This window comes from Triturus cristatus, chromosome 6 (assembly GCF_964204655.1).
Source record: "Triturus cristatus chromosome 6, aTriCri1.1, whole genome shotgun sequence".
Taxonomy (NCBI): Eukaryota; Metazoa; Chordata; class Amphibia; order Caudata; family Salamandridae; genus Triturus; species Triturus cristatus.
The window spans coordinates 29,636,787-29,661,093 of record NC_140589.1 but is presented as its reverse complement, the minus strand read 5'-3'; the positions used below and the strand labels follow the sequence as shown (position 1 = coordinate 29,661,093).

Here is a 24,307-nt window from a genome sequence, read left to right as displayed (position 1 = left end):
CTGCATTGACAGAGATGAGGCACTTCGGAGGGTGAGGAACACCTTTATTACTCAAGCTCACACTAAGGGAAATGCATCAATATGAACAGACTCACAGGTCATTTGACTGAACATGTGGGACCTACGCTGGACACCCCCTTCACAACACGGATGTTGTAAATCCAAATGAACTGGCACACAAGTTAAGGGGATGAGCCAAACACCTCCTGCTGCACACGGAGAGACTGCAATTCCCCATTGAGCCTGTTATGGGGATGTCCCACACTATGTCCACCCGTAGCATCCTGTATGTTTCAGAGGGAAGTTTTACACACATTGATGCCTTCATCAGAATCCAAAAACCATTACAGATGACTGTCACGAAGGGTGACTGTCAATTCATGGGAATCATGCTACATGTTATGTGCCCCATGGTGAGTCGACATGTATGCATGGTAACACAACATGCACAGAAGCAGTCCTCACACATTCCAAACACGTACCACCCCCAAAATGTCTTGCTGCAATCCTTACCCAAAATGACATTTCCCCATGTACGTGCATGGAACGCTGATTCAGCACATGTTGCAATACTCATGAGGAATAGCAGGAGGACAACGAAGATACGAGCAGACAACATGTGCAAGAACCTGGGAATGACAGACACACAAGAAGTCAGCTAAAAGATCTTTCTCCGCATACATGGTAATATACTAAACATGAACAATGTTGTCACCATGCTAATGTAAAAGAAAGTGTCTCAGTTAAAATGTGTGGAATGACATCATCACTCGAGTGACACATCAGAACACACATCTAAGTCACTTAGCATACAGTCAGCTGGACACACACATTGCAACACATGCCACACAAGGCTCCAAGTGTGCACACTCAGACCCAGTGACTCACCATTATGAGAATAAGTTGCGTATGAGCTGACTCCGGTTATCCTCCTCCTCCTCCTCACTTGCCTCGTGACCAAGCCCTTCATCCTCCACGGGTGGATGTTCCTGCTCATCCTGCTCCAGGATGAGTGGCACTGCCTTCTCCACTGCAATGTTGTGCAGCATGCAGCACACGAGGAACATTTTGCAGACCTTCGCCGGTGCATATGGGAGGGACCCGCCTGTCTTGTGAAGGCACCGGAATTGGCTCTTCAGGAGGCCAAACGTCCTCTCAATCACTCGCCTGGTCTGCCCGTGTGCATTGTTGTACCGGTGATCTGCAGCTGATCTTGGGTTGCGGAGAGGCGTCATCAGCCATGGCATGTTGGGATAGCCAGAGTCCCCTACATGGAAACATCATGTAAATAAGTGGGTCAGGAGATGCCGTAAGAGCCAAAGATACCGCAACACACAGGACAAACAGAGTATACCCACCAACAATACATGCTCATTCGTTGTGCAGCCGCAGCATCATTTGTAGCACCCTGCTACGCCTCATGATGTAGGCATCGTGTGCTGACCCTGGAAAACGTGCACAGACATGGGAAATCAGCATGTTAGCAAGACACACCACAAGGGCATTTATAGAGCGGTAATGTTTACGGTTGTGATAGGCTACCTCCTGTGCCTGTGGTGGTACCAAAGCCACATGTGTTCCATCAATGGACCCAATGACATGGGGCATCCCTCCCAGGGCATAGAAATCACTCTTGACACCTGTCAACTCCTCAGGAGTCGGAAAATGGATGAATTCATCAAGGTGCTCCAACATGGCTGCCAAAACATCACGCAGGACACGGCTGAACATTGTCTGCGACATGCCACCAACATCAGCTATGGTAAATTGAAACGTACCTGTGGGAAAAAAATGTAGGGCTGCCATCACCTTCATCTTGGGGGTCAGCGCAGTAGGACACCTGTGTCGCGATTGGAGGTGTGGTGCCACCTTGGCGGTCAAGTCATCAATCAACTGTTGAGTGAATCTGTAACGTTGCATGGAGGCACGTTCCCTCTTGGCACCCAAGTCTGGCTTTGGTCGGGGGACAGGCGGTGCCCTGCAGAAAATTGTGATGAATGACGAAGATTGAGAGCATAACAACATAAATGTCAATGAACAGAGCACATGCTCAACTGCTACTACACATCTGCTAAATACAGAGGGCCTAATTTATGAACAATGACGCATCACTGCGTGAAAACAGTGATGTGCCACTTTTCACTGCGCTCTCCCTGCGACTCCAAGGATGCGTCATATTTACAGTATGACGCATCATGTCGCAAGGAGTCACAGATACGTCAGTATTTCTGACGTATCTGTAGGCGCAAAAGTGACGCATTGCTGGAGTGTGTCACAAAAGTGACGCAACTCCAGCAATGTGTCCTTTCACATGGGGCAAGCCCCATGTGAAAGGGCCTGCGTCAGTCTTACGCCTGCTGTGAGGCAGGCATAAGATATTGACGCATTTGCACCCTAGAAGTGGCACAGTGAAATCTCGTAGATTTCACTGAGTCACTTCTACGATGCTTACCTACGTGGGAACGCCCACCCTGCATACATTATACCTGACGCAGGTATAATGTAGTGCAGGGGTTTACAAAGTGACGCATCTAACTAGATGCGTCACTTTGTAAATATGGTGCAACAAGGTCCAGTTTTTACGCCGCTTATGCGTCACAAAAAGTGACGCACCGGCGGCAAAAAAGTGACGCAAGGACTCATAAATGAGCCCCTGTGTCTGGTGTGTGCAATACATCCAGGACAAGTATGCTAGCTTGGTGATACACCTATGAAAAGCAAGATACACCCGTTGTTAGAATTGGTGATCTCTGGTTGGCACAGGTAGGTACTTGTGACAAGCAGGAACCCTCTCCTCTAGTCAGGGTAAGGGGTTACACTCCTAAAATAACCCCTGCTCACCCTCTAGGTAGCTTGGCGCGAGCAGACAAGGCTTATCTCAGAGCGTTATAGGTTAAGCATTTGTGACCACATACAGTAACCAAGTGACAACACCACAAATGGACACCACACTAGATTTATATCAAAAACAGTGATCTTTTATATAAAGGCTTAGCACAAGACCAAATAACGACAAAAATGACATACACAGTTCAAGAATATGCTTTTAGAAAGATTTCTTAGGTTAGTGACAAAATCATTCACCTTAGCGTCCGTTTTAACCCACAGTACCTTATGATGCGATAAAAAGTTCCTAGCAGCACTTCAGCGTTGAAAATCAAGGTGTAGCTTATCCGGTAGAAATTTACTCGCTAAGGCACAATGCAACAAAATTCGGCCCGCTAACGAGCGGTGCGACAATTTCACCAGCGGGTATCTTGGTTGAGTCTGCAACGATTTTCGCAGCGATAAAATTACTCACGCTAACGAGCGGTGCGATGATCTTGGCTTGGTCTACGACGATATCACACAGCAGCGGCAGGCTCTGCGACGAAGTTCGCAGCGATATAATTCTTCCCGCTAACAGGCGGAGCGTGGATCTTGGCTGGTAGCGATCAAATTCGGTCCGCTAACGAGCGGGCGATAATTTTTCCAGCGCTGATCTGGCTCAGCGGCAGCAGGTTCTGCGACGATGTTCGCAGCGATAGAATTCTGCCCGCTAACAGGCGGAGCGGGGATCTTGAGCTGGTAGCGATCAAATTCGGTCCGCAAACAAGCGGTGTGATGATTTTCCCAGCGCTGATCGGGCTCAGCGGCAGCAGGTTCTGCGAGGATGTCCTCAGCGATAAAATTCTGCACGCTAACGAGCGGTGCGACGGAAATTTTCTCGCTAAGCCGGCTGTGCATGAAAAAGTGGAGAACTTTGGTTTCTTTCTTCTTGGCCAGCATCCCACAGCAGGCACAGCTCCCAGAGGCCCCAAAACTGGTTCCAGCACTCTAGTAGGGGTAGAACTCACACAGCAGAGTTCAGGGAGAAGCTGGGGGTGAAGTACTTTTGTTCGTGGGACTTCTTAACAGGAGGCCAGCTCTACTCAGGCCCTTTGATATCTTTTTAAGCACAAGTTGAAATAAAGTCTTTGTAGTCTTTCTCCTCTCCTTCAGCAGCAAGGCAACCACTGCAGGCCAATCCCCCAGGTCAGGGACAGTACTCCTCCTTACAGCTTTCCCAGTTCCTTCTCCTCAGGCAGAGGTTCTTCTTGTCAAGCAGGATCTAATTTCTTGGGAGCAGGGTCCCAATACTTATACCCCTAATTCCTTTGTTCCTCTGGGGTAGAGGGGCCTTTGCCCAGTCCAAACCAGTTCCTGAGCACTTTGTTGACATGACTTTGACTTTTTATTCAGGGTGCAGGGCAGAGACATCAGCCACTCCACAGGAGGTGGAGCCAGCATTGTGGTGGCAGAGCACAGCCCTATTCAGAGTCCAGGTGTACTCCTCCCACCCATCTGGATGTCAATCTCTCTATTCACCACCAGGCTACCTAGCCCTGCCCCTCTGGAATTCCCCAGCCCTGTCACTTACACAAACCAGACAGGCAGATACACATCATAGCAGAGGCGGGCTGAAATGGTTAGGCAAGCAAATACCAACTTTCTAAAAGTGGTATTTGCAAACACAGAATATTAAAATAAACTTTACTAAAAGATGTATTTTATTATTCTGAGTTCAGGAATACTAAACTTGATTTTCTACCATGTTCCCTGGGTCTGTTAGGATCATAGAATGTAACAATTCTAACAACCCATTCTGGCCTATGGAGAACAGGTAGCCTAACAATAGTGAAAAAAGAACATGGCTGTAATTCACTATTAGGACATGCCACACACATCAGGGCTTGTCCTACCTTATGCTTATAATGCACCCTGCCCTTGGGCCTACCATAGGGGTGACTAATATGAAGTTAAGGGAAGGTTTAGGGACTGGCAAGTGGGTGCACTTGCCCAGTCAGCATGACAGTACCAGACTGCACGCAGGCTCTGCAATGACAGACCTTAGACACATTTTACTAGGCCGCTTCTGTGGGTGGCACAACCAGTGCTGCAAGCCCACCAGCAGCATTTGTATTTACAAGCCCTGGGCACCCCTGGTGCACTTTACTGGGGTCTGACAGTAAACCAAATAAGCCAATCATGGAATCCAACCAACATATACATTTTATAATAGGGAGAGCATATGCACTTTAGCACTGATCAGCAGTGGTAAAGTGCCCAGAGACATAGAACAGCCTACAACAGGTCAGAAAAAATACAGGAGGAAGGTAACAATTTCAGGGATGACCCTGTAAAAAGGGCCAAGTCCAACACCCGTTGATTGGCAAGTCTACATGACATGCCCTGAAACGAGCTGGGGGCCAGTCTGAGTGAACAGCCAGAGACATCACAGGAGTGACATACATCCACGTAGCTGCATTTAAAGGATGTCATCTCATACAGACAGCTGACGGCAAGCTAGATGCACAGGTCACATGGAATGTCAAATGTACAGATCCAACACATTGCAATGAAGGGGTACACGTGAACACAGAAAACATAGACATTGAGATGACGCAGATATGTCCTCATGTGAAAATATCATGTCCGATGCATACAGACCCTGCTTACGTGGGAATCCACATGTGGCATGGTGTGTGTAGATGTGTGCCATGCCCATCTCCACACAGACACATGTTGGATGCAGCAACAGCAGATGTAGTTGACGGAACACTAACAGCAAGCTCATGGGAACACATGACACACACATGACATAGTCACATCGGGGCACGCTGATTGTGAAATGTCAGTTGTTAGTGTCCCTGTCCCTGGCATCAGGGGACAGTTGCGGGTGGTGGTGACTGTGCCATACCAGTGATGCTGTGCTTAACACGTTTGTACTACAGGCACACATGTGCAAAGTGTGAAGGGGAAGTGTGCCACATAGTGCCCCATCACACGACATGTGTACACAGGTCATCACACATAAATTGTGCAACTACATGAGGAGACATGTGCAACATCACTGCCTGACACACCTAGGCCCTGCACATGAAAGTCTGCAATGACAATTACTTGATGTAAAGCCTTGTGCGAGTCGGAGACCTTCATTTCTTTCATGTGCGCCTCCTATCACCAGTGTAAGCGTGTGAAATGCACCGTACACACGCTCTCAGAGCGTGTGTACGGTCCGTATCATTATTGTAGTGGTGCCGTAGGAGTATGCGTGGTACGGGTGGTACACACGCTCTCAGAGCCTGTGTACGGTCCGTATCACTATAATAGTGGTGCCGTAGGAGTACGCGTGGTACGGGCCATACACACGTCGTGTGTACGGTCCATATCACTATAGTAGTGGTGCCGTAGGAGTACGCGTCATACGGGCCGTACACACGCTCTCAGAGCGTGTGTACGGTTCATATAACTATAGTAGTGGTGCCGTAGGAGTACGCGTGGTACGGGCCGTACACACGCTCTCAGAGCGTGTGTACGGTCCGTATCACTATAGTAGTGGTGCCGTAGGATTACGCGTGGTACGGACCGTACACACACGCGTACTCCTACGGCACCACTGCTATAGTGATACGGCCCGTACACAGGCTCTCAGAATGTGTGTACGGTCCATATCACTATTGTAGTGGTGCTGTACATGTACGGGTATGTGTGAAACGCGCCGTACATGTTTTTTGGATTCAAAAATTGCATAGGGGACAAGTATTAGGCCCAAAATGTATGCTGGTTGTCATGGATACAGAGATTTCAGTTGCAATGTGGCCATCATGTGGGCTTGAAAAGTCAGTTGGGCCAAAAATTACAATGTTGCAAAGTGGTGTTTGCCTTGCTATGATGCTCAAAATTTGAACCATGCAAATTTGTGTCATTGGTGTATGTTTAAAGGGATTGGAGGAAACGTAGGATGCAAATGTGTCTGACCAATCACTCTGTACTCCTGTAAATGAAAGCCCCCAGCAAGACAGATATAAGTCAGCCAGAAGCCATGAGAGGGCACTTGCCTGCACAACTTTCCTGTCGACCACACTGCTGCTGTCTGTGCTTCCTCTGACACCATGTCGCGGACTGTGGAGAGGGCCCGGCCATTCACACTTGAGGAGAATGAGGCCTTGCTGAATGTCCTCCTCCCACAGTGCCCCAGCCTGTATGGGAGACCAGGGGAGCAGGTGAGTGCTGACCCCACTACCTTTGACTGTGCACCTTTTTTGTAACTGTCACTTCTGGCATTGTGTCCAGGTGTGACAAACATGCAATGTGGTTTAGAGTGGGTCCCTGGGGGGGAAGGCTTATGTCTGTCATGCAGGGCATGAAGTAGTTCCTGTGTGCACTCCTCACTTGCATCGTGCTTACTGTGACATTCACTGCATAGTGCATGACACATTCAGCCTGGCAAATCCTTGGTGGCATTTTTGGGCTATTGTCCTGAGGTGATTCAGTGGTCCCCCCGGTGTGACAGGTGAATGTACCCACAGATGTGTATGAGTTGAGTGGAGCTGTGGTGAGAGTGCCCAAGTGATGTGTACGCCCTCCTGGACATTGATGTGTGTGAAGGTTCCTTGTCATGTGGGTGAGTGTCTATGTGAAGTGTTGCACCACAGCTGCATGGAGGAGGCAACAGCTCTACCCATCTGATGTGAGAAGTAAGCCGTGCTGTGTGTCTGACTTGCTGAGCTAGCCCAACACCTGTGACACCCCACAGGCAAGTGGCACATGTGCAGAGTGAGGTATGTATCCGCTGATGCCAATGGCAGGTGATTGATCTGTGCATCTGTGTGTCTGTGTACTCTGCTGAGGTTGTGTCAGTGGGTTGGGGCATGTAATTGCTTTGAGGTGCTTTCCATCAGCCTGGTGTTGCATGTGATGCACAGTGTGTGCCATGATCAGGGAGTGTGTCGCACCTCTCCTGCTACCTGTGTAGTTTCAATGCCATGTAGTGCATTGGGGCTTCCACAGAGGGCAATGTCAAGGGGCCCGATTCACAGAACAAACTTAAGACTAAATCCTAAACTTAGTACCATTCTGGTATTCACAGAATGCACCTAGTACTTCTGGTATTCACAGAATGAACTTACTACTTTTGCTATTCACAGAATGAACTTAGTACTTTTGCTATTCACAGAATGGATTTACGACTACTAAACTTACGTCCGCACTCGGGCCGGAAATTCCGGCCTGGAGGCGGAGCTTCCGGCCCGGAGGCGGGGCTTCCGGGCCGGAGGCGGAGCTTCCGGCCCAGAGGTGGGGATTCCGGCCGATTTAGCTATGGCCGAAATCTCCACCTCTGGGCCGGAAGCTCCGCCTCTGGCCCGGAAGCCCCGCCTCCGGCCCAGAAGCCCCGCCTCCGGCCCGGAAGCTCCGCCTACGGGCCGGAAGCTCCACCTACGGGCCGGAATTTCCGGTCCGAGTGCAGACGTAAGTTTAGTAGTCGTAAATCCATTCTGTGAATAGCAAAAGTGCTAAGTTCATTCTGTGAATAGCAGAAGTAGTAAGTTCATTCTGTGAATACCAGAAGTACCAGGTGCATTCTGTGAATACCAAAATGGTAGTAAGTTTAGGATTTAGTCTTAAGTTTGTTCTGTGAATCGGGCCCTACGTATTTTTGATACAACTTACGCCTGGTGTCCGTTTGTGGGGGATCGTTGTGATTTACTGTGTGTTATTATAAATGCTTAACCGACAGTGCCCTGAAGTTTAGCCCTGACTGCTCGCGCCACACTACCTATAGGGTGAGCAGGGGTTGTTCTGCACGGGTAATTCTCTCGCCCTGAATAGAAGAAGGGACCACTGCTTGTCACAAGTACCTACCTGTGCCAACCGGAGGTTCCCCATTCTAACATTGGTGGCAGCGGTGGGATTTCGAATTTGCATTTATGATTTACATACAGTGAATTATTGATCACCACGTAGAGCAGACCTATAACGCAGCCACAGATTGATTGACAGTTGTTGCTAAAGAAGAATCTCCACTTTTAAGAAGCCATGCCTAGCTCAGTCAATGGAGGCGGAGCATCCTCTATACTCTCTGGAGTTGATGACATAGATTGGGAACAGGAGGCACTGATGAAGTGCACAAATAAAGTCTTAAAAGGATACCTCTCCAAGTACAGAATTAAACAAAGTGGATTAACAAACAAGGATCAGTACATAAAGGCGCTGAGGGCATGGCACGAATCAAAGTTCCCAGAGAATGCACAGGAGGTGATACCCCCAGAAGGTGCTTCTAAGCCTGGCAAAGGCCTGTCACCAGAAGAGGTGGCAGACAGGGCAGCGAACAGAGCCCATGAAATGGAGATGGCAAGGCTTCGAATGGAACTGGAAAAACAAAGGCTGGCCATGGAGCATAAAGTAAGAATGAGGGAGTTGGATCTCAAGGCTAAGAGTTTAGACAACTCTCCCTCTGGTGGCAGCAGTATTGAATTTTCTAGTGCTGAGAGAGTAGTACGCACATCCAGAGATGTGGCGCCTGACTTGAAGGAGGGGGTTAACATACACCAGGAGGTTCAAGGGCATGAGGTAGCTCCAGTAGTGCGCAGTATCCCTGAAGGGAATAGGGTAACTGGCGCAGGGGTTCATGGTCCTAGTGGCGGGAGGGACACTCTACTGACTCTAGCTGAGAGGTGCAGGGAGAGGGGTTTCCCCAAAATTGAAGTCCTGGTGGGTGAGTGTGAAGACCGCCCAGAAGAGTGTGGGTTGTGTGACGGAGACAGTCAGATACTGTCTTGCCAATCTCAGGAGAGTGGCGTGGAGTACGTGTGTGAGGCACTGGATGGTAAGGTGAAGGATAGGTTGGGTTAACCCTGCTAGGGGGCTGTGTAATCCAATTGTGGGAGAGCATATCGTAGGTCCCTATTTTCCAGAGCTTTGCCAATACCTGTGTGAGGGTGAGTTCTCTAACCGCAGAGAGCCCACATTGGAGGCAGACCTTTTGGTGGATTCCAGAGGGTCTGGAGAGGCATTGGGGAGTGACCCCGTGGGGAGTGGCTCAGGTAGCTTCCCACCCAGAGTGGTGGAAGTGGTGCAGAGTAACCCAGCTGGGTCCCATGGTAGTGGGAGGGGTGTAGGGGCTCACGTCCTGTCTCAGTGGAGAAGGAGTAAGTGTGGGGCTGCGTGACCCCAGGTGCCCGAAACCCAGTCTCAGAGCCTGGATGGTTCTTTAAGGGAACACCAGGCGGGGAGCCTAGGCTGTCCTGATGGTCCGCCCGCTGAGGGGGGATCCCCTAGTGTCTAGTGGACGGGGAGTGTCTGTAAGCAGGCCTCCCTCGGTTCTGGTATCTGGCAGTACCGCTCCAGTTGGGAGGGTGCAGAAATCCAGAGTGAGGGGTAAGAGGGGGAAAGAGTCCCCAGTGGAAGAACCAGTGGGTCAGGGGCCAGCCAGAAGGGCTGCGTCACCAGGGAATGACCATGGTGACACCACTTCTGTCCTGGGGGATCTTCAGGCACTGTCAGATGGACAGGGGTCGGGAGATCAGCGCCAGGCAGACTGTCACACGGCACATGAGCTATGTGTCACCCTCAGGGGGGGCATGCGTGCTCCCCGGGGAGTCCTGGTGCGCCAGGCGAGCGTTCAACCGCATGGGTTGGACCCAGGGTTGGGAAGCCAGGTTCAGGTGTTGTCTGACCTGGAGGGTGGGACCACTGTAAGCAGTGTCCTGACTCATGTTGCTTCTAGGGGTACCACGCCAGTTGGGAGTGGGCAGTACTCTGGAAGGGGGTGCAGAGGGAGGGAGTCCTCACCTCTGACCCCGGCTCAACTGAAAGGTTTAGACCCTAGGTTGGAGGGCCAGGTTCAGGGTGTCCCCTCTGACCTGGACGCCCAGTTGCAGAATAGAACCCCTGAACTGGTGGGCGAATTGCGCAGGACACCTGCCCCAGGTGCCCTGGCAATTCTAGAAGGGAGTACCACTCCAGGTGGGAGGGTACAGAGCCCCAAGAGGGAGGACCGGGTGTGGGAGAGGCCACCCCAGTCCTTAGTCCAGCCGCCGGGTAAAGTCCTGGGGCTGGTGGGTCAGTGCCAGGATGTCATACCTGACCTGACAAAGGGGAGAATGGTCAAAGGGTGCCAGGCACCTGGGGCTACTGCCCCCCGCTCCCTGGCGCCACAGAGGTTTGAGGGCCCTGAGAGGCATACGGCCTGGGTCTCATCCCTGACTACTGTCAGTGGCCACTGTAGCATTTTGCTGTCTGTCTGTTGGGACACACCTGTGGGCCAGTTAAGGTTAGGTGTTGCACAGGTGGTGTCCACAGGTGAGGAGAAGGGTTCCCCATGGATTGGCTTGGTGGGCCCTGAGAGTATGGACAGAGGGATGCCAATAGGTTCAGATTGGCGTAGAACTGGAGTCTGCCCCTGCAGTTGCGGGCCAGGTCCTTGTTCTATCGCCCCAAGCAGGGAAGACCATCACGGTGGTGATTGGTCTACCCTGCGTTTTGGCTGGAAGGGGGTTGTGTTGGACTTGGCCCTTCTTGCAGGGTCATCCCTAAACTTGTTGCCTTCCTCCTGCATTTTTTCTGACCTGGTGTTGGCTGTTTTATGACTCCGGGCACCTTACCACTGCTGACCAGTGCTAAGGTGCATATGCTCTCCCTATGGTAAAATGTATTATGTGAATTGACTTCCACGATTGGTTTATTTGGTTTACTGTCAGCCCCTAGTAAAGTGCACCAGGAGTGCCAGGGCTTGTAAATACAAATGCCGCTAGTGGGCTGCAGCACTGGTTGTACCACCCACAGAAGCGGCCTAGTAAAATGTGTCTAGGATCTGCCACTGCAGAACCTGCGCGCAGTCTGGTACTGCCGCGCTGACTGCGCAAGTGCACCCACTTGCCAGTCCCTGAACCTTCCCTTAACTACATTTTAGTCACCCCTCTGGTAGGCCCAAGGGCAGGGTGCATTGTAGGCATAAGGTAGGACATGCCCTGATGTGTGTGGCATGTCTTAGTAGTGAATTACGGCCATTTTCGTTTTTCACTATTGAAGGCTACCTGCTCTCCATAGGCCAGAATGGGCTGCTGGGGCTAAACGCTGTGACCCCAGTGGACTCAGAGAGCATGGTAGAAGGTCATGTTTAGTATGCCTGAACTCAGGATAATAAAATGCTTCTTTTAGCAAAGTTTATTTTAATATCCTGTGTTTGTAAATGCTGCTTTTAGAAAGTTAGTATTTACTGATCTGACCATCCAGTCCGCCTCTGCGTGTGTGGGTATTCTGCCTAGCAACAGTAAAGGAGCAGGGCTGGGGGATTCCAAGAGACAGGTTGGCTGCCAGGTGGTGGGTAGAGAGATTACCCCCGGATGGGTGGGAGGAGTGCACCTTGACTCTTGAATAGGCCTGTGCTCTGCCACCACAATGCCGGCTCCGCCCCCTGTGGAGCGTCTGATGTCTCTGCCCTGCTGCTGAAAAGAAAAAGCAGAGTCACCACAACAAAGTGCTCCAAGACTGGACTGAGCCAGACCCAGGCACCCTGGCGACAGGGAACAAAAGAATTGTGCTATAAAAGAAGGAGCCCTGCTCCTAAGAAATCAGATCCAGATTGAACCACGAAGGAACTCTGCCCGACTAGAAGGACCTGAAGGAAGCTGAAGGAGGAGTAACTTTCCCTGACCTGGGGGATTGGCCTGCAGTAGGTGCCTTGCTGAGGAAGGAGAGGAAAAGACTGAAAGAGACTTTGCACTTTGTTTTTCAACTATCTCCAAGGGCTTGGAAGAAGAGCTTGCCCCCTGAACTGAACCCCAGGTCCAGTGGGTTCACCGTGTCTCCGCTCGTCTGAGAACTCGAGCCGTGTGCTTTCTCCCGCCGGAGTGCTCTGCGCACCTTCGCATCCCTCCTAGGGCCGTGACACCCAGAAGCCTGGCCGCCTCCACTCGACGAGAGCACTGCTCTACCTGAGTCGCTCTGGACCCATCGAGTCTGGCCGCCCCGCTTCCCTGTCACCTGCCTGCCACTGGAGCGTGCCCGGTGCCCTCTCGCCCTCCCGCCGGATTTCTAATTGGGAAGTGAACTCAAGCCCCGGACGGCCGCCCGTACGTCGTAACGTATTCGGCCGCCCCGCTTCATCTCCCAGCCTGAGTCGGACCGTGCCGCCCTCTGCAGTGACCTCCCGCACAGTCCGTGTTGGAGGCCCTGGGCCGCACCTGTCTACCGAGAGCCGCCCGCTGAATTCTTGATCCGGAGACCCACGAGGTGCAGAACCTGCATCTCCCCCGAAGACTCGTCCAAGCACATCGCACGTTCCCAGGTACAGTGAACTCTCCATCGGACTCGGGGTCCGCAACGTTCTGATTTCCCCGTATCACTGTACCCCGGGTGCACTGCGCATCATAGTGACTGGACCGACTCAACCGAGCACTGTGAAGCGCTCGTAATAGAACAATTCATCAAAGAAAAGGACAGTGCCTAATTATCATCTTGTGGCTCCCATTTCGCAACCGTTATTTATGGTCTTGTACATGCCTGCGTAACAAAGAATCTTTTATATAAAGTCTACGTATTTTTGATACAACTTACGCCTGGTGTCCGTTTGTGGGGGATCGTTGTGATTTACTGTGTGTTAATATAAATGCTTAACCGACAGCGCCCTGAAGTTTAGCCCTGACTGCTCGCGCCACACTACCTATAGGGTGAGCAGGGGTTGTTCTGCACGGGTAATTATCTCGCCCTGAATAGAAGAAGGGACCACTGCTTGTCACAAGTACCTACCTGTGCCAACCAGAGGTTCCCCATTCTAACAGGGGCACTGTTCACTCTGTGGAGACAGATCTGATGTGTTGCTAGCTCATGGCCACCAATTCAAGGCATTCACTCATAGTTATGGTGCATTGTGGAGTCAGATTCCGAAGCCAGGGTGCACTTGAAAGTTTGTGTGGGAAACACAACTGGGAGCGGAATTGGCGCAGGCTCTCTGGAAATGATACCTGGAATCGTTAGATAAGATATCAATGAATGCCAGGCTGTGGTACACCCATTTTAATATAGCGCTCCACACTTATCTGACAACAAAGAGGGTGGAGCGCATGTTTTTGGGGGCGTCCTCTGCCTTCGCCCGATGTGCTGTTCCAGAAGCAAATTCCTGCACATGCTACGGCTCTGCCCTGTGATCATCAGGCACTTGGAGGAAGGGTTGTGTGGGGAGTTGACTGAGGGTGCTTCCCCTTTGATCCTGTGCAGACTTTACTTGGGGTGCGCCCAACATCATCGAAATATAAGCATGTTAATGGTTTTGTGAATCTGGCCCTGGTGCTTTCAAAGCATGGTTTTTTCATGGCGTGGAAATCCACAGCGGCGCCCCAGCTGCAGAGATGGAAACTGACCCGCTAAAGTGGGCTAAGATGGAGGTAACTGTCCCATCTGACATCTGGTATCAAATGAGGTGGAACAGAAAAACCGGAAAACAAGTCAGGTGCTCGACCACCGTAGACATGATGCTCACACTGAGGACTGTATTCCTGGCATGAGTAGCTGACGTCTGGTGCTCGACTAAGACATGCAGGGGTTACCAGGAGTTCTATGGATTCCGGGCCTGTGATCCCCCAGAATACGAATGTTTGTCATTGGCAATGTGCACCCGTGGTATGTGCCAGATCACTGTGATAGTGTACATTGTATACATGACTGCCTCTGACCACGCTAATAATTTATGACTGTTTGCTTGCTTTGGATATATGTATTGTTGTATAAAATGCAATAAAGATATTTATTGTTAAAAGTTGCTGATTTCTTTTTGCTGTAATAGATTAAGGTGAACCCCCACCACTTTTCAAACTTGATAACGTTTAAAGTAAGATGTGTTCTAGAGAGCCATTGATTTTGTATGCTTGTTTTCAAGGTTTTAAAATGGTGCCATTACACTTTTGTACTAAAAATGTAGATCACTGGCAAATGGTGGTTGTGGAGAATGATGCTGGCCGTGTGGTTGTAAATGATGTTGTATAAATGTATGCTGCTTGGTGTTTTATTTATTTCACAGGGTGAAGCATTTGTATAAGGTGGTTGCATGAGTGAAGGAAGCTTGATGTGTTGGTGTATGATGGTTTTGTGAGTTTATGGTGATGAGTGTGGGGACATTTAATGGTGTGTCTATGGTTGTATGTTTGTGTGTGTGGCTGTATGAACATGGTTATGTAGCTGTGTCTTACGGGGTTGTTTTGCATAAAAAATGGTGATTGTGTGGGCATACTCAATCTGCACAGTTGATGTGTAAGAATGTGTGATGTCGTCTGAGTGAGTGAGTGAGTGATACAATTATAAAGCGCAACTACTGCCGAGGCATCTTGGCGCTGAGTTGTAATGGGACTGGTGACTGGTATGTGGTGGGCAGAATTAGGAAGGTTTAGTTGGAAACAGGCAAGTTTTGAACATTCTCCTACACAGAACTCTGTTAGGTTGTAGCCTGATTGAGATCAGCATTGTGTTCCAAAGTTTGGCTGCCCTGTAAGAGAGGGTCTGAATACCCAGAATCTGATTTCTATCCTGCATATGAATAATCTTTGATCCCTTATACTCAGCCTTCAATGTCTACAATGTCTTGAGTCGCAGTTTACATTCCATGCAGTCAGGAGTTATAGCCGATAAGCATTGAGGACAAGAAAAGATAAGATCATCTTGGTTTTGTTAAATTTTAAGTAGGTTCTTGAGGCACTGCTTTTACTGTAGTTCTCAAACTGTTTATTTAGTGATCTTGTGGAAACCGAATCTTGACCCAATCTTTCAGTTTTTACCAACTCTTGGGCAGATTTACAAGAAACTGATGCATCTGTAGAGATGCATCAGTTTCCCTGTGCCAGCCTGTGAAACCCTTGCGCCACCACGGATGCTTGAGCCCTGGTGCGCTGTATATATAGCACGGCACACCATGGCGCAAGGAGTGACAGATGCATCAGAAAGTCTGACACATCTGTTGGCCCAAAAGTCAGGCATTGCTAGAGTCCTGTCGCAAGTGTAGCGCAACTCCAGCAATGCATGTTGAGGCCTACACTTATTGTACTGTGTCACTCCTTACGCCTGCTTCCAGCAGGCATAAGGTTTTGACTAGTGGCATCCTAGAAGTGGAACAGTGAAATCTAGTAGATTTCACTGTGTCACTTTTACGAGGCTTTCCTTAGTCGGAACGCCCACCCTGCATACATAATACCTGACCTAGGTATAATGTGACGCAGGGCTGTACAACGTGACGCATCTCCTTAGATGAGTCACGTTGTAAATTGGCTGCATTCTTTACGGTGCCGCTTTATCACAAAAGTGATGCAACTGTGGTGCAAAAGTGTCGCAAGGGGCTTGTAAATCTGCCCATGTGTTTTTTAAACTTTTATTCACATGAAAACTATTTAAATTGAAGGGACAATATTGATGAACTTGTGCACACGGTACTGCATAGTTTTGTTCGTGTGCTTTTGTTGTAACTTGAGAAGGGATCAAAGTTTGTAAAGTGGACCTATGCTTAGTGGCCAAAGGGATAAGGAGGGAAAAGGAGGGATAAGCAAATGTGGTTGGTTGTCACATATCTGGACTGGATGTCACACTGCATAAAGTCTCAGGTTACGTGTGATCCTGTTGTTGGGATCTGCATCGTTCAAGTAGACACTAAGGGGTAACAATTACGCGGTGTACCTGGAGTCCCTGTCAGGAAATGATTGAAGGTCACTCCATCACTAGGAAGGACGGAGCCTGGTAGAGAAAAGGTAACTGAGAAACAAATGTCACAATGCAGGACACAGGTGAGCACTTGGGGAACTATATTGAGTGTCAAGAAACTGATGTTGTGATGAAAGTTTTCCCTATACTTGTCAGACCTTATATGTAACCCAGAAATGCACCTGAGGTTTAGGCTGAATGTGTGATTCTGAGGGTTCTGGGAATGTCATTCCCTACTCTCCTTTACGCCTTTCTACATCTTCTCCATGTGCCCTGTCTCAGGTGGGACTGGCGGTCCAGTGGGGAACGGAATAACATATTAGTCAGCCTCTGTCTTTCAACTTTATTAAGGTTTTGGAGTATTTGTATATATGGCCGTGGGACATGTTGCATATGCTGTGATACAGGTCTGAACGTTTGGAATGTATGGAAGGCAGCGTCCTAATAATTCGGTGCTACATGGAACCAGTCAACTGGGTATGAAGAAGTCCACTCTGTAATCAGTGATTTTAACGCCTACTTGCGCCCTTCTCTTTCAGTGGGACCTCGTGTGCGAGAAGAAATGGCTCAGCAAGGCGTCTTCTACCTTCTTCTTCATCGGGGTTACCGTGGGATCGATTTCAATTGGTTACTTGTCCGATAGGTACAGTAGGATGTATCCATTTTTTCCTAATGTGTATTTCTATGTTCCTACATGGGTTAGCTGATAATTATTTTCTTCTGTGCACTCTGTGATAGGTTTTGCATCCCTGACTCCTTTCCATCACAAACTCAGGGTCTTTGTGGCTAAGATCTCAGTAGATTTCAGATTATGGGTTTGTGGTTTGGTGACTGATGGGGTATGGACAGATGTCTGCTTAAAGGAATTTAACAGGTAGACAGTTGTACTACAGATGGTGGCAACTGGCACACAGTTCAGGCAGCAGTGTGCCAGTGAGATACAATAGGCTGTTGATTTTGGAGAATCACAGATTTGGTTTTTCTATATGAGGAAAACAGGCTGCATTCAACAACAAAAACTGCTTTATTTAAAAGCAGTCCAAGACATGGTGGTCTGCTGAGCCCAGCAGGCCAGTATGCCTGGGAGGTACTGCCATTCCAAATAGGGTCGCAAATTGCGAGAGGCTCATTAATATTCATGAGCCTCTCAATTTGCGACCCCATTGGGAATCACTAACAGTGTGAAATACACTGTTGTACATTGGAAATAGCGCTTTGCAAAATGAGAGTCGCAAAAAACTCGCAATTTGCGAGGCGCTATTTCCATGGTCTTACATCTGGCCCATAGTACTCTAAAGACTTTCTGGTTTTCTAGTAGGATCTGTAAGCAAATAATGCCCTTGAAACTATAGTGTGCACGCAGTTTATGTAAAATCTAATTTGATTACATTTGTAGAGTGAAACCCAAACTGTAAGGGCCCAATTACTAGTTTGGTCTATAGGACTGCCAAACTCAGGCGGGCACCATCGCACCACTAATCCGCCCACTATATTACGAGTACGGCGGTCAGACCATCAGTGGACCACCACAGCTGCCAGGAATCCGCAATCCCTCGCACTGGTGCAGCGGTCTTGAGTCAGCAAGATACTTGGTGGATACTTGGTGGTGCCGTTACGGCACCGCCAAGCATATTACAAGATTCCCCACTGCAACTCTAACCATGGCAGTGAGACCACATTTGGTAGGGTAGTGGTGTGGAAACAAAGGGGGCCCCACAGGCCCCCTGTTGCCACCTCTGGGCCCTTGATTACATGCAGGAGGCACATGGTGTGCCCCCCCGGGTCTATGCACTACCTTTCCGGCACAGCATGGACTTAGAGGTCCATGTATTGCAGGAAAGGGCTTAGGCTTTGGCATTTCAAAGGCACCGCTGTGGGAACACCAAAGGACCATCCATCATAGAACAAGAAAACACGTACCCTGGCGGGCGGGCCGGCAGTCATGTTTGGAAGTGCCGACCCACTCCTGCACTACTGAAATTGTAATCAGGCCATAAGATATGTCCATTGATTTCACATGCTAGTGGCCAGGGTAGGCCCTGACCTGGTTACCTTGCTCACCTTGCCACTGGATTCAAGCTAAACTGGCTGATGAGGGGTGAAACCCCGAAACTGGTCCCAGGATGCTTGTTTCCGGTCCAGGGGAATTTGCCTGGCATTTCGGGCTGGACTGTTCCCATGAGGAACAGGGTCAAGACTGATTTGCTGGGTCCAAACTAGAGTGGCTTAGTGAGCAAAAAAATAGGATTAAACCTAGGTCTGTCACTGGGGGTGAGTGACTGAAAAGTTTCAGCACTCCGTCCATCATTTTCCCGTGATTGCTATGTTTACCCTAAGTGGCCAGGGTATGCCCATACGTGGGTCCCTTGCTCACTTTGCCACTGGATTCAAGCTATTGTGGCGGATGAGGGGTGGAACCCTAAAACCGGTCCCAGAATGCTTGTTTCCCATCCAGGTAGGACTTGGTATGGCAGTTCGGACTGGACTGTATGGTCAAGACTGATTTGCATATAGTTAGGGCCTAATTGGGGTGGCTTAGTGAGCAGAATAACGATGATGGATTAAACCCAGATCTGTGACTGAGGGTGAGTGTCTGAAAAGTTTCAGCACTCCGCCTGTCGTTTTACTGTGTTTGCTAATGATTGTGTTTACCAAACCGTAATGACTTATACTGCCTAATGTCATGAAAATCCATTCAGCTGTTTTGGATACAAAAGTCTAAGGAAAATGCATTGGTAGAAAAAATTATTTTGTGACCCCTTGACCAGTCACCACAAAACGTTGCATTATCAGCCAATGTAGAAGGAAGAATAGGTCTGCAAAGTTTTCTTTAGACTCTGCAAAGTTAATAATAGTGACAATGAGAGGGATTCCTATTTCTGGTAACCCTAACTCTGACTACTATACCAACGGTAACAACTTGTTTTGAAATAAAATGATGACCTTATCACTCTACTGGAGAAGGTGAAGGGACACTGCTGTTAATTCCTTTGTTTGCTTTCATGTCCTAATGTTATACTTGGTAAAGACACTGGAAGCTCTTTAAGTGACAGAGAGGCAGAAAGATGTACCATCAGCCAACCATCTCTAAAAATTAAAACGTCAGCACCCAGCACTGAATTTTAAATAGTGCTTGTCCCAAGACGTGTTTTGAAAATATGAAGCCATTATTTGTGTGTTGAAGACACAGAAGAGTCTTTTTCCATTTTATTCCTTTTGTCTTACTGTTAGAAATGGGATTTCTGGTTGACTAAGGCTTGCGCCAAAGCCAGGCAGAAACCACCACTCTAGTCAGGGCAAGGGAGTTACACGCCAAAGATAACCCCTGCTCACCCCCTTGGTAGCTTGGCACGAGCAGTCAGGCTTATCCCGGAGGCAATGTGTAATGCGTTTGCGCAACACACACACAGCAGCAACATCCCCGGCACACCACAAAAGGAACTCCACAAAAGGTTATATCAAAAATAGCCTTTTGTATTCTCATAACACATTAGAATAGTAATCACTTTATATATATCGTGCCACCTGGCACTAGGTCATATTTACAAGGGATTATTTACACCTGACAGGGCCAACTGGACCACTGTCAGAACCATCACAAAGTGAACTTAGTAAATGTAGAAATAATCATAAACATAGAACACAACCAGTAATTACTGGCAACTTTAGCATCATCTGGTAACATAAACCACATCATGCACAGTATCACATTAGGCGGAAATTACATTCTGCGCCAACCTCACCAGCATAAACACATTATGCAACCATCCCATTTGTCTAAACGCATTAGACCCTCCCCTCCTAAGCATAACTCACATTATGCAATAGGCCTTACCAGCACCAAAGGTTGACTCCTGAGGCGGAACTTTTTAAAGTTATTGGTATTTCCTTTTATTTTAACTTTCTCCCCCTAACCTGACCATCACCCAGGGCTCACCTCACTCAGTTGTTGCTGGCCATCCGGTACCTGCATCGATCCTATTCCTCACGCGAAGCAGGCAGGAGCGGGCGGACACATTGGGTGGGGGTCCGGGCAACGCTCTAGACGTTCCCATTACGTGGGGATAAAAGTGGATGATAGAGCATGCGCGCAGCGGGCGCGCGCAGCGGGCGCACCGGCAGCGCGCCAAGGGCGCGCCAAAGGCAAGCCCGTCTGCGCCCGTCCGCACCCTTCCGGGCCCAGGGGCCAGTTGCCATGCCCAATTTCTCACATACAAAAACAACAATTGATGGACAGAATGCAGAACAATGTCTTACATTCACCCCAGTACAGAGATCTGGGCCTAAATCCATCGTTTTTTTGCTCACCATGCCATTCCAGTTTGAACCCAGCCATATGCAAATCAGTCTTGACCCTGTGCCTCATGGGAACAGTCCAGCCCGAACTGCCAAGCCAGGTCCTCCCTGGACTGGAAACAAGCATCCTAGGACCGGTTTCTGGCATTTCAGCCGTCTTCAGCCAGGCTTGTTTGATTTCCAGTGGCATGGAGAGCAAGGGACCCACGTCTGGGCATACCCTTCCCACTCGGGGTGACAAATGCAAAAACAACAATTGATGGACAGAATGCAGAACAATGTCTTACATTCACCCCAGTACAGAGATCTGGGCCTAAATCCATCGTTTTTTTGCTCACCATGCCATTCCAGTTTGAACCCAGCCATTTGCAAATCAGTCTTGACCCTGTGCCTCATGGGAACAGTCCAGCCCGAACTGCCAAGCCAGGTCCTCCCTGGACTGGAAACAAGCATCCTAGGACCGGTTTCTGGCATTTCAGCCGTCTTCAGCCAGGCTTGTTTGATTTCCAGTGGCATGGAGAGCATGGGACCCACGTCTGGGCATACCCTTCCCACTCGGGGTGACAAATGCAAAAACAACAATTGATGGACAGAATGCAGAACAATGTCTTACATTCACCCCAGTACAGAGATCTGGGCCTAAATCCATCGTTTTTTTGCTCACCATGCCATTCCAGTTTGAACCCAGCCATATGCAAATCAGTCTTGACCCTGTGCCTCATGGGAACAGTCCAGCCCGAACTGCCAAGCCAGGTCCTCCCTGGACTGGAAACAAGCATCCTAGGACCGGTTTCTGGCATTTCAGCCGTTTTCAGCCAGGCTTGTTTGATTTCCAGTGGCATGGAGAGCAAGGGACCCACGTCTGGGCATACCCTTCCCACTCGGGGTGACAAATGCAAAAACAACAATTGATGGACAGAATGCAGAACAATGTCTTACATTCACCCCAGTACAGAGATCTGGGCCTAAATCCATCGTTTTTTTGCTCACCATGCCATTCCAGTTTGAACCCAGCCATATGCAAATCAGTCTTGACCCTGTGCCTCATGGGAACAGTCCTGCCCGAACTGCCAAGCCAGGTCCTCCCTGGACTGGAAACAAGCATCCTAGGACCGGTTTCTGGCATTTCAGCCGTCTTCAGCCAGGCTTGTTTGATTTCCAGTGGCATGGCGAGCAATTCACATATTCACCTGCCACTCTGAAAGAGATGCACACTTTAAATTGGTGCCTCTCACAAGAGGCCTTGCCTCCTCTAGTTGCACATAACCTATTCCTCAAACGGAGTAGTTTTCCCGAACTACAGACTGCAACTGCTTATAACCAGAGACCCCGGAATCAGGTTAAACCTAGAGTTGCACCTATGTCAATTTATTATCTTAATACACGCTCCCTGGTCAAGCATCAGTTGGATATCTTTCTACTCCTGCTTACTGATAAACCTGATGTCCTGCTGTTGACCGAGACATGGCTCACTGCTGACTCTGCCCCAGATATACTGGCGGCACTCCCCCCTGACTATTACACCATCTCTGCCAATCGGTGCTCGGGCAAGTCAGGCGGGGGAGTTGCTGCCATTATTCATATCGATTTCAGGTTTTGTTCCTTGACATGCCTTTCTCTTACAGACACCGAGAACATAGTTATAAAATTGGAATCAGCTAACGACTCTTTGGTCTGTGTTTTATTATACAGACCACCTAAGCAGATGTCTCACTTCCCGCTAGCTCTTAGCGAACAGATAGCTAAACTGGTGACTGAGCATGCCAAGGTCCTCCTTGTGGGTGACTTTAATTACTGGTATGGTGACCCTCAGGAAGGGCCCCAATCGGCAGAGATGTCAGACTTGCTTAGAAATTTAAACCTCTCTCAGTTAGTTTCATCTCCGACACATTCGAAGGGCCGGATCTTGGATCAAATATGGGTAAGTGGCTTGACTGTTTCCATCCCTATAGACTCACCCTGCATTTGGTCCGATCTCCATTTGTTAAAATTCACACTGACACGATCTTCTACTAAGAAAATCAATGCGATTGAAGGAGGCCTTGCCAGGAGGTGGAATTTTATTAATAAAGACGACTTTCTTAACACTCTAGCTGATACAGCCCCACCCCCTGGCCACGATGCTAACACCGCGGAAAACGAAGGTATCCAAATGGTTGCTTGATGCTAGCAATAAACACGCCCCATTAAAAAAAGTTAAATTAGCACGCCGGGCGGAGGCACAAAGATGGTTCTCTGATGACCTTAAGGCCCAGAAATTGGCCTTACGCCAATTGGAGTGACAATGGCGTCTGAAATACTCTTCAGAAAAAAAATTACGATATTCTTCTGCTCGGAAAGATTACAAGGAAAGCATTCTTACTGCCAAAGCAGTCTATTTTTCCGATCGTATTCTGAAATCTAATAAAAACTCTAAAGAAATATTCTCAATAATAGATGAGCTATCCAACCCTGAGCGTACTCTTTTGAAGGCTGTTCCTTCTCAAGCTCTATGCAATTCGTTAAATGATTACTTTATTGACAAGATTGTCTCAATAAAAGCTAGCATCCCCACTCATCCCTCGTCATCAGACCCCCCTGTGGTACATTGTAACAGCAGAACTCGTAGCAGTTTCCCTATCATTAGTAACAAGATCTTTCAAGACCTAATAGTGGAAATTAAATCAGGCGCTCCATCTGATTGCTGTCCCGCGCATATTTGGAAAGACTGCCTTGCTATTCATTCTAGTCCCGTACTCGCATTACTGAATGAATCCATTTCATCTGGCATAGTCCCCTTGGCTTTTAAAAAAGAAGTAGTGGTCCCCCTCCTGAAAAAGCTTGGAGCTGACCCTGCGCTCCTTTCCAATTATCGCCCCATCTCCTTGTTACCCTTTTCGGGTAAATAGGAATTGTCTTACTTAGGATTGCTGACTGTTCACGAACTCAAATATTTCCTCAGGAGCTTCTGGCAAGCATGCGTTGTTACCAGTTTTAATGGACCGTTTCTCAGGTAAAATTGGAATTGTCTTACTTAGGATAGCTGGCTGTACACGAACTCAAATACTTCGTCAGGACTCTCGCGACGCGTAGCTTCTTTTCCCTAAACTAACGCGACGCGATGAAGACACCTCCTACTCCTCCTACAGTTCAGGTGAAGTGCGCAGCTCTCCGCGCGCCTCACCGGTAACTCTCCAATCTGCCAATCGGACTAGAGCGCTGACCCGTTTCCTATTATGGAACACACAGCCGCCATGGTGCAATCGCCCTTGCACCCAATGCTTTTTACACAGTTTGGACAACACGGCAACCATCATTCCTTTCCTGATGTGAGACCTCTTAGCTGGGGACCTGACAGCCAGGCAGAAACCACCACTCTAGTCAGGGCAAGGGAGTTACACGCCAAAGATAACCCCTGCTTAACCCCTTGGTAGCTTGGCACGAGCAGTCAGGCTTATCCCGGAGGCAATGTGTAATGCGTTTGCGCAACACATACACAGCAGCAACATCCCTGGCACACCACGAAAGGAACTCCACATAAGGTTATATC

General features: G+C 48.9%; 1 protein-coding gene across 1 annotated transcript in view; it reads left to right on the top strand.

Annotated features, from left to right (window-relative positions):
- LOC146813683 (solute carrier family 22 member 7-like) overlaps positions 1–24,307 on the top strand; it is a 468,541-nt gene that overhangs the window by 232,584 nt on the left and 211,650 nt on the right. The window contains exon 2 of the mRNA XM_085610178.1: positions 17,022–17,125. Within this exon, the coding sequence (XP_085466304.1) occupies positions 17,022–17,125 (104 nt within the window). The remainder of the gene's footprint in view (positions 1–17,021; positions 17,126–24,307) is intronic.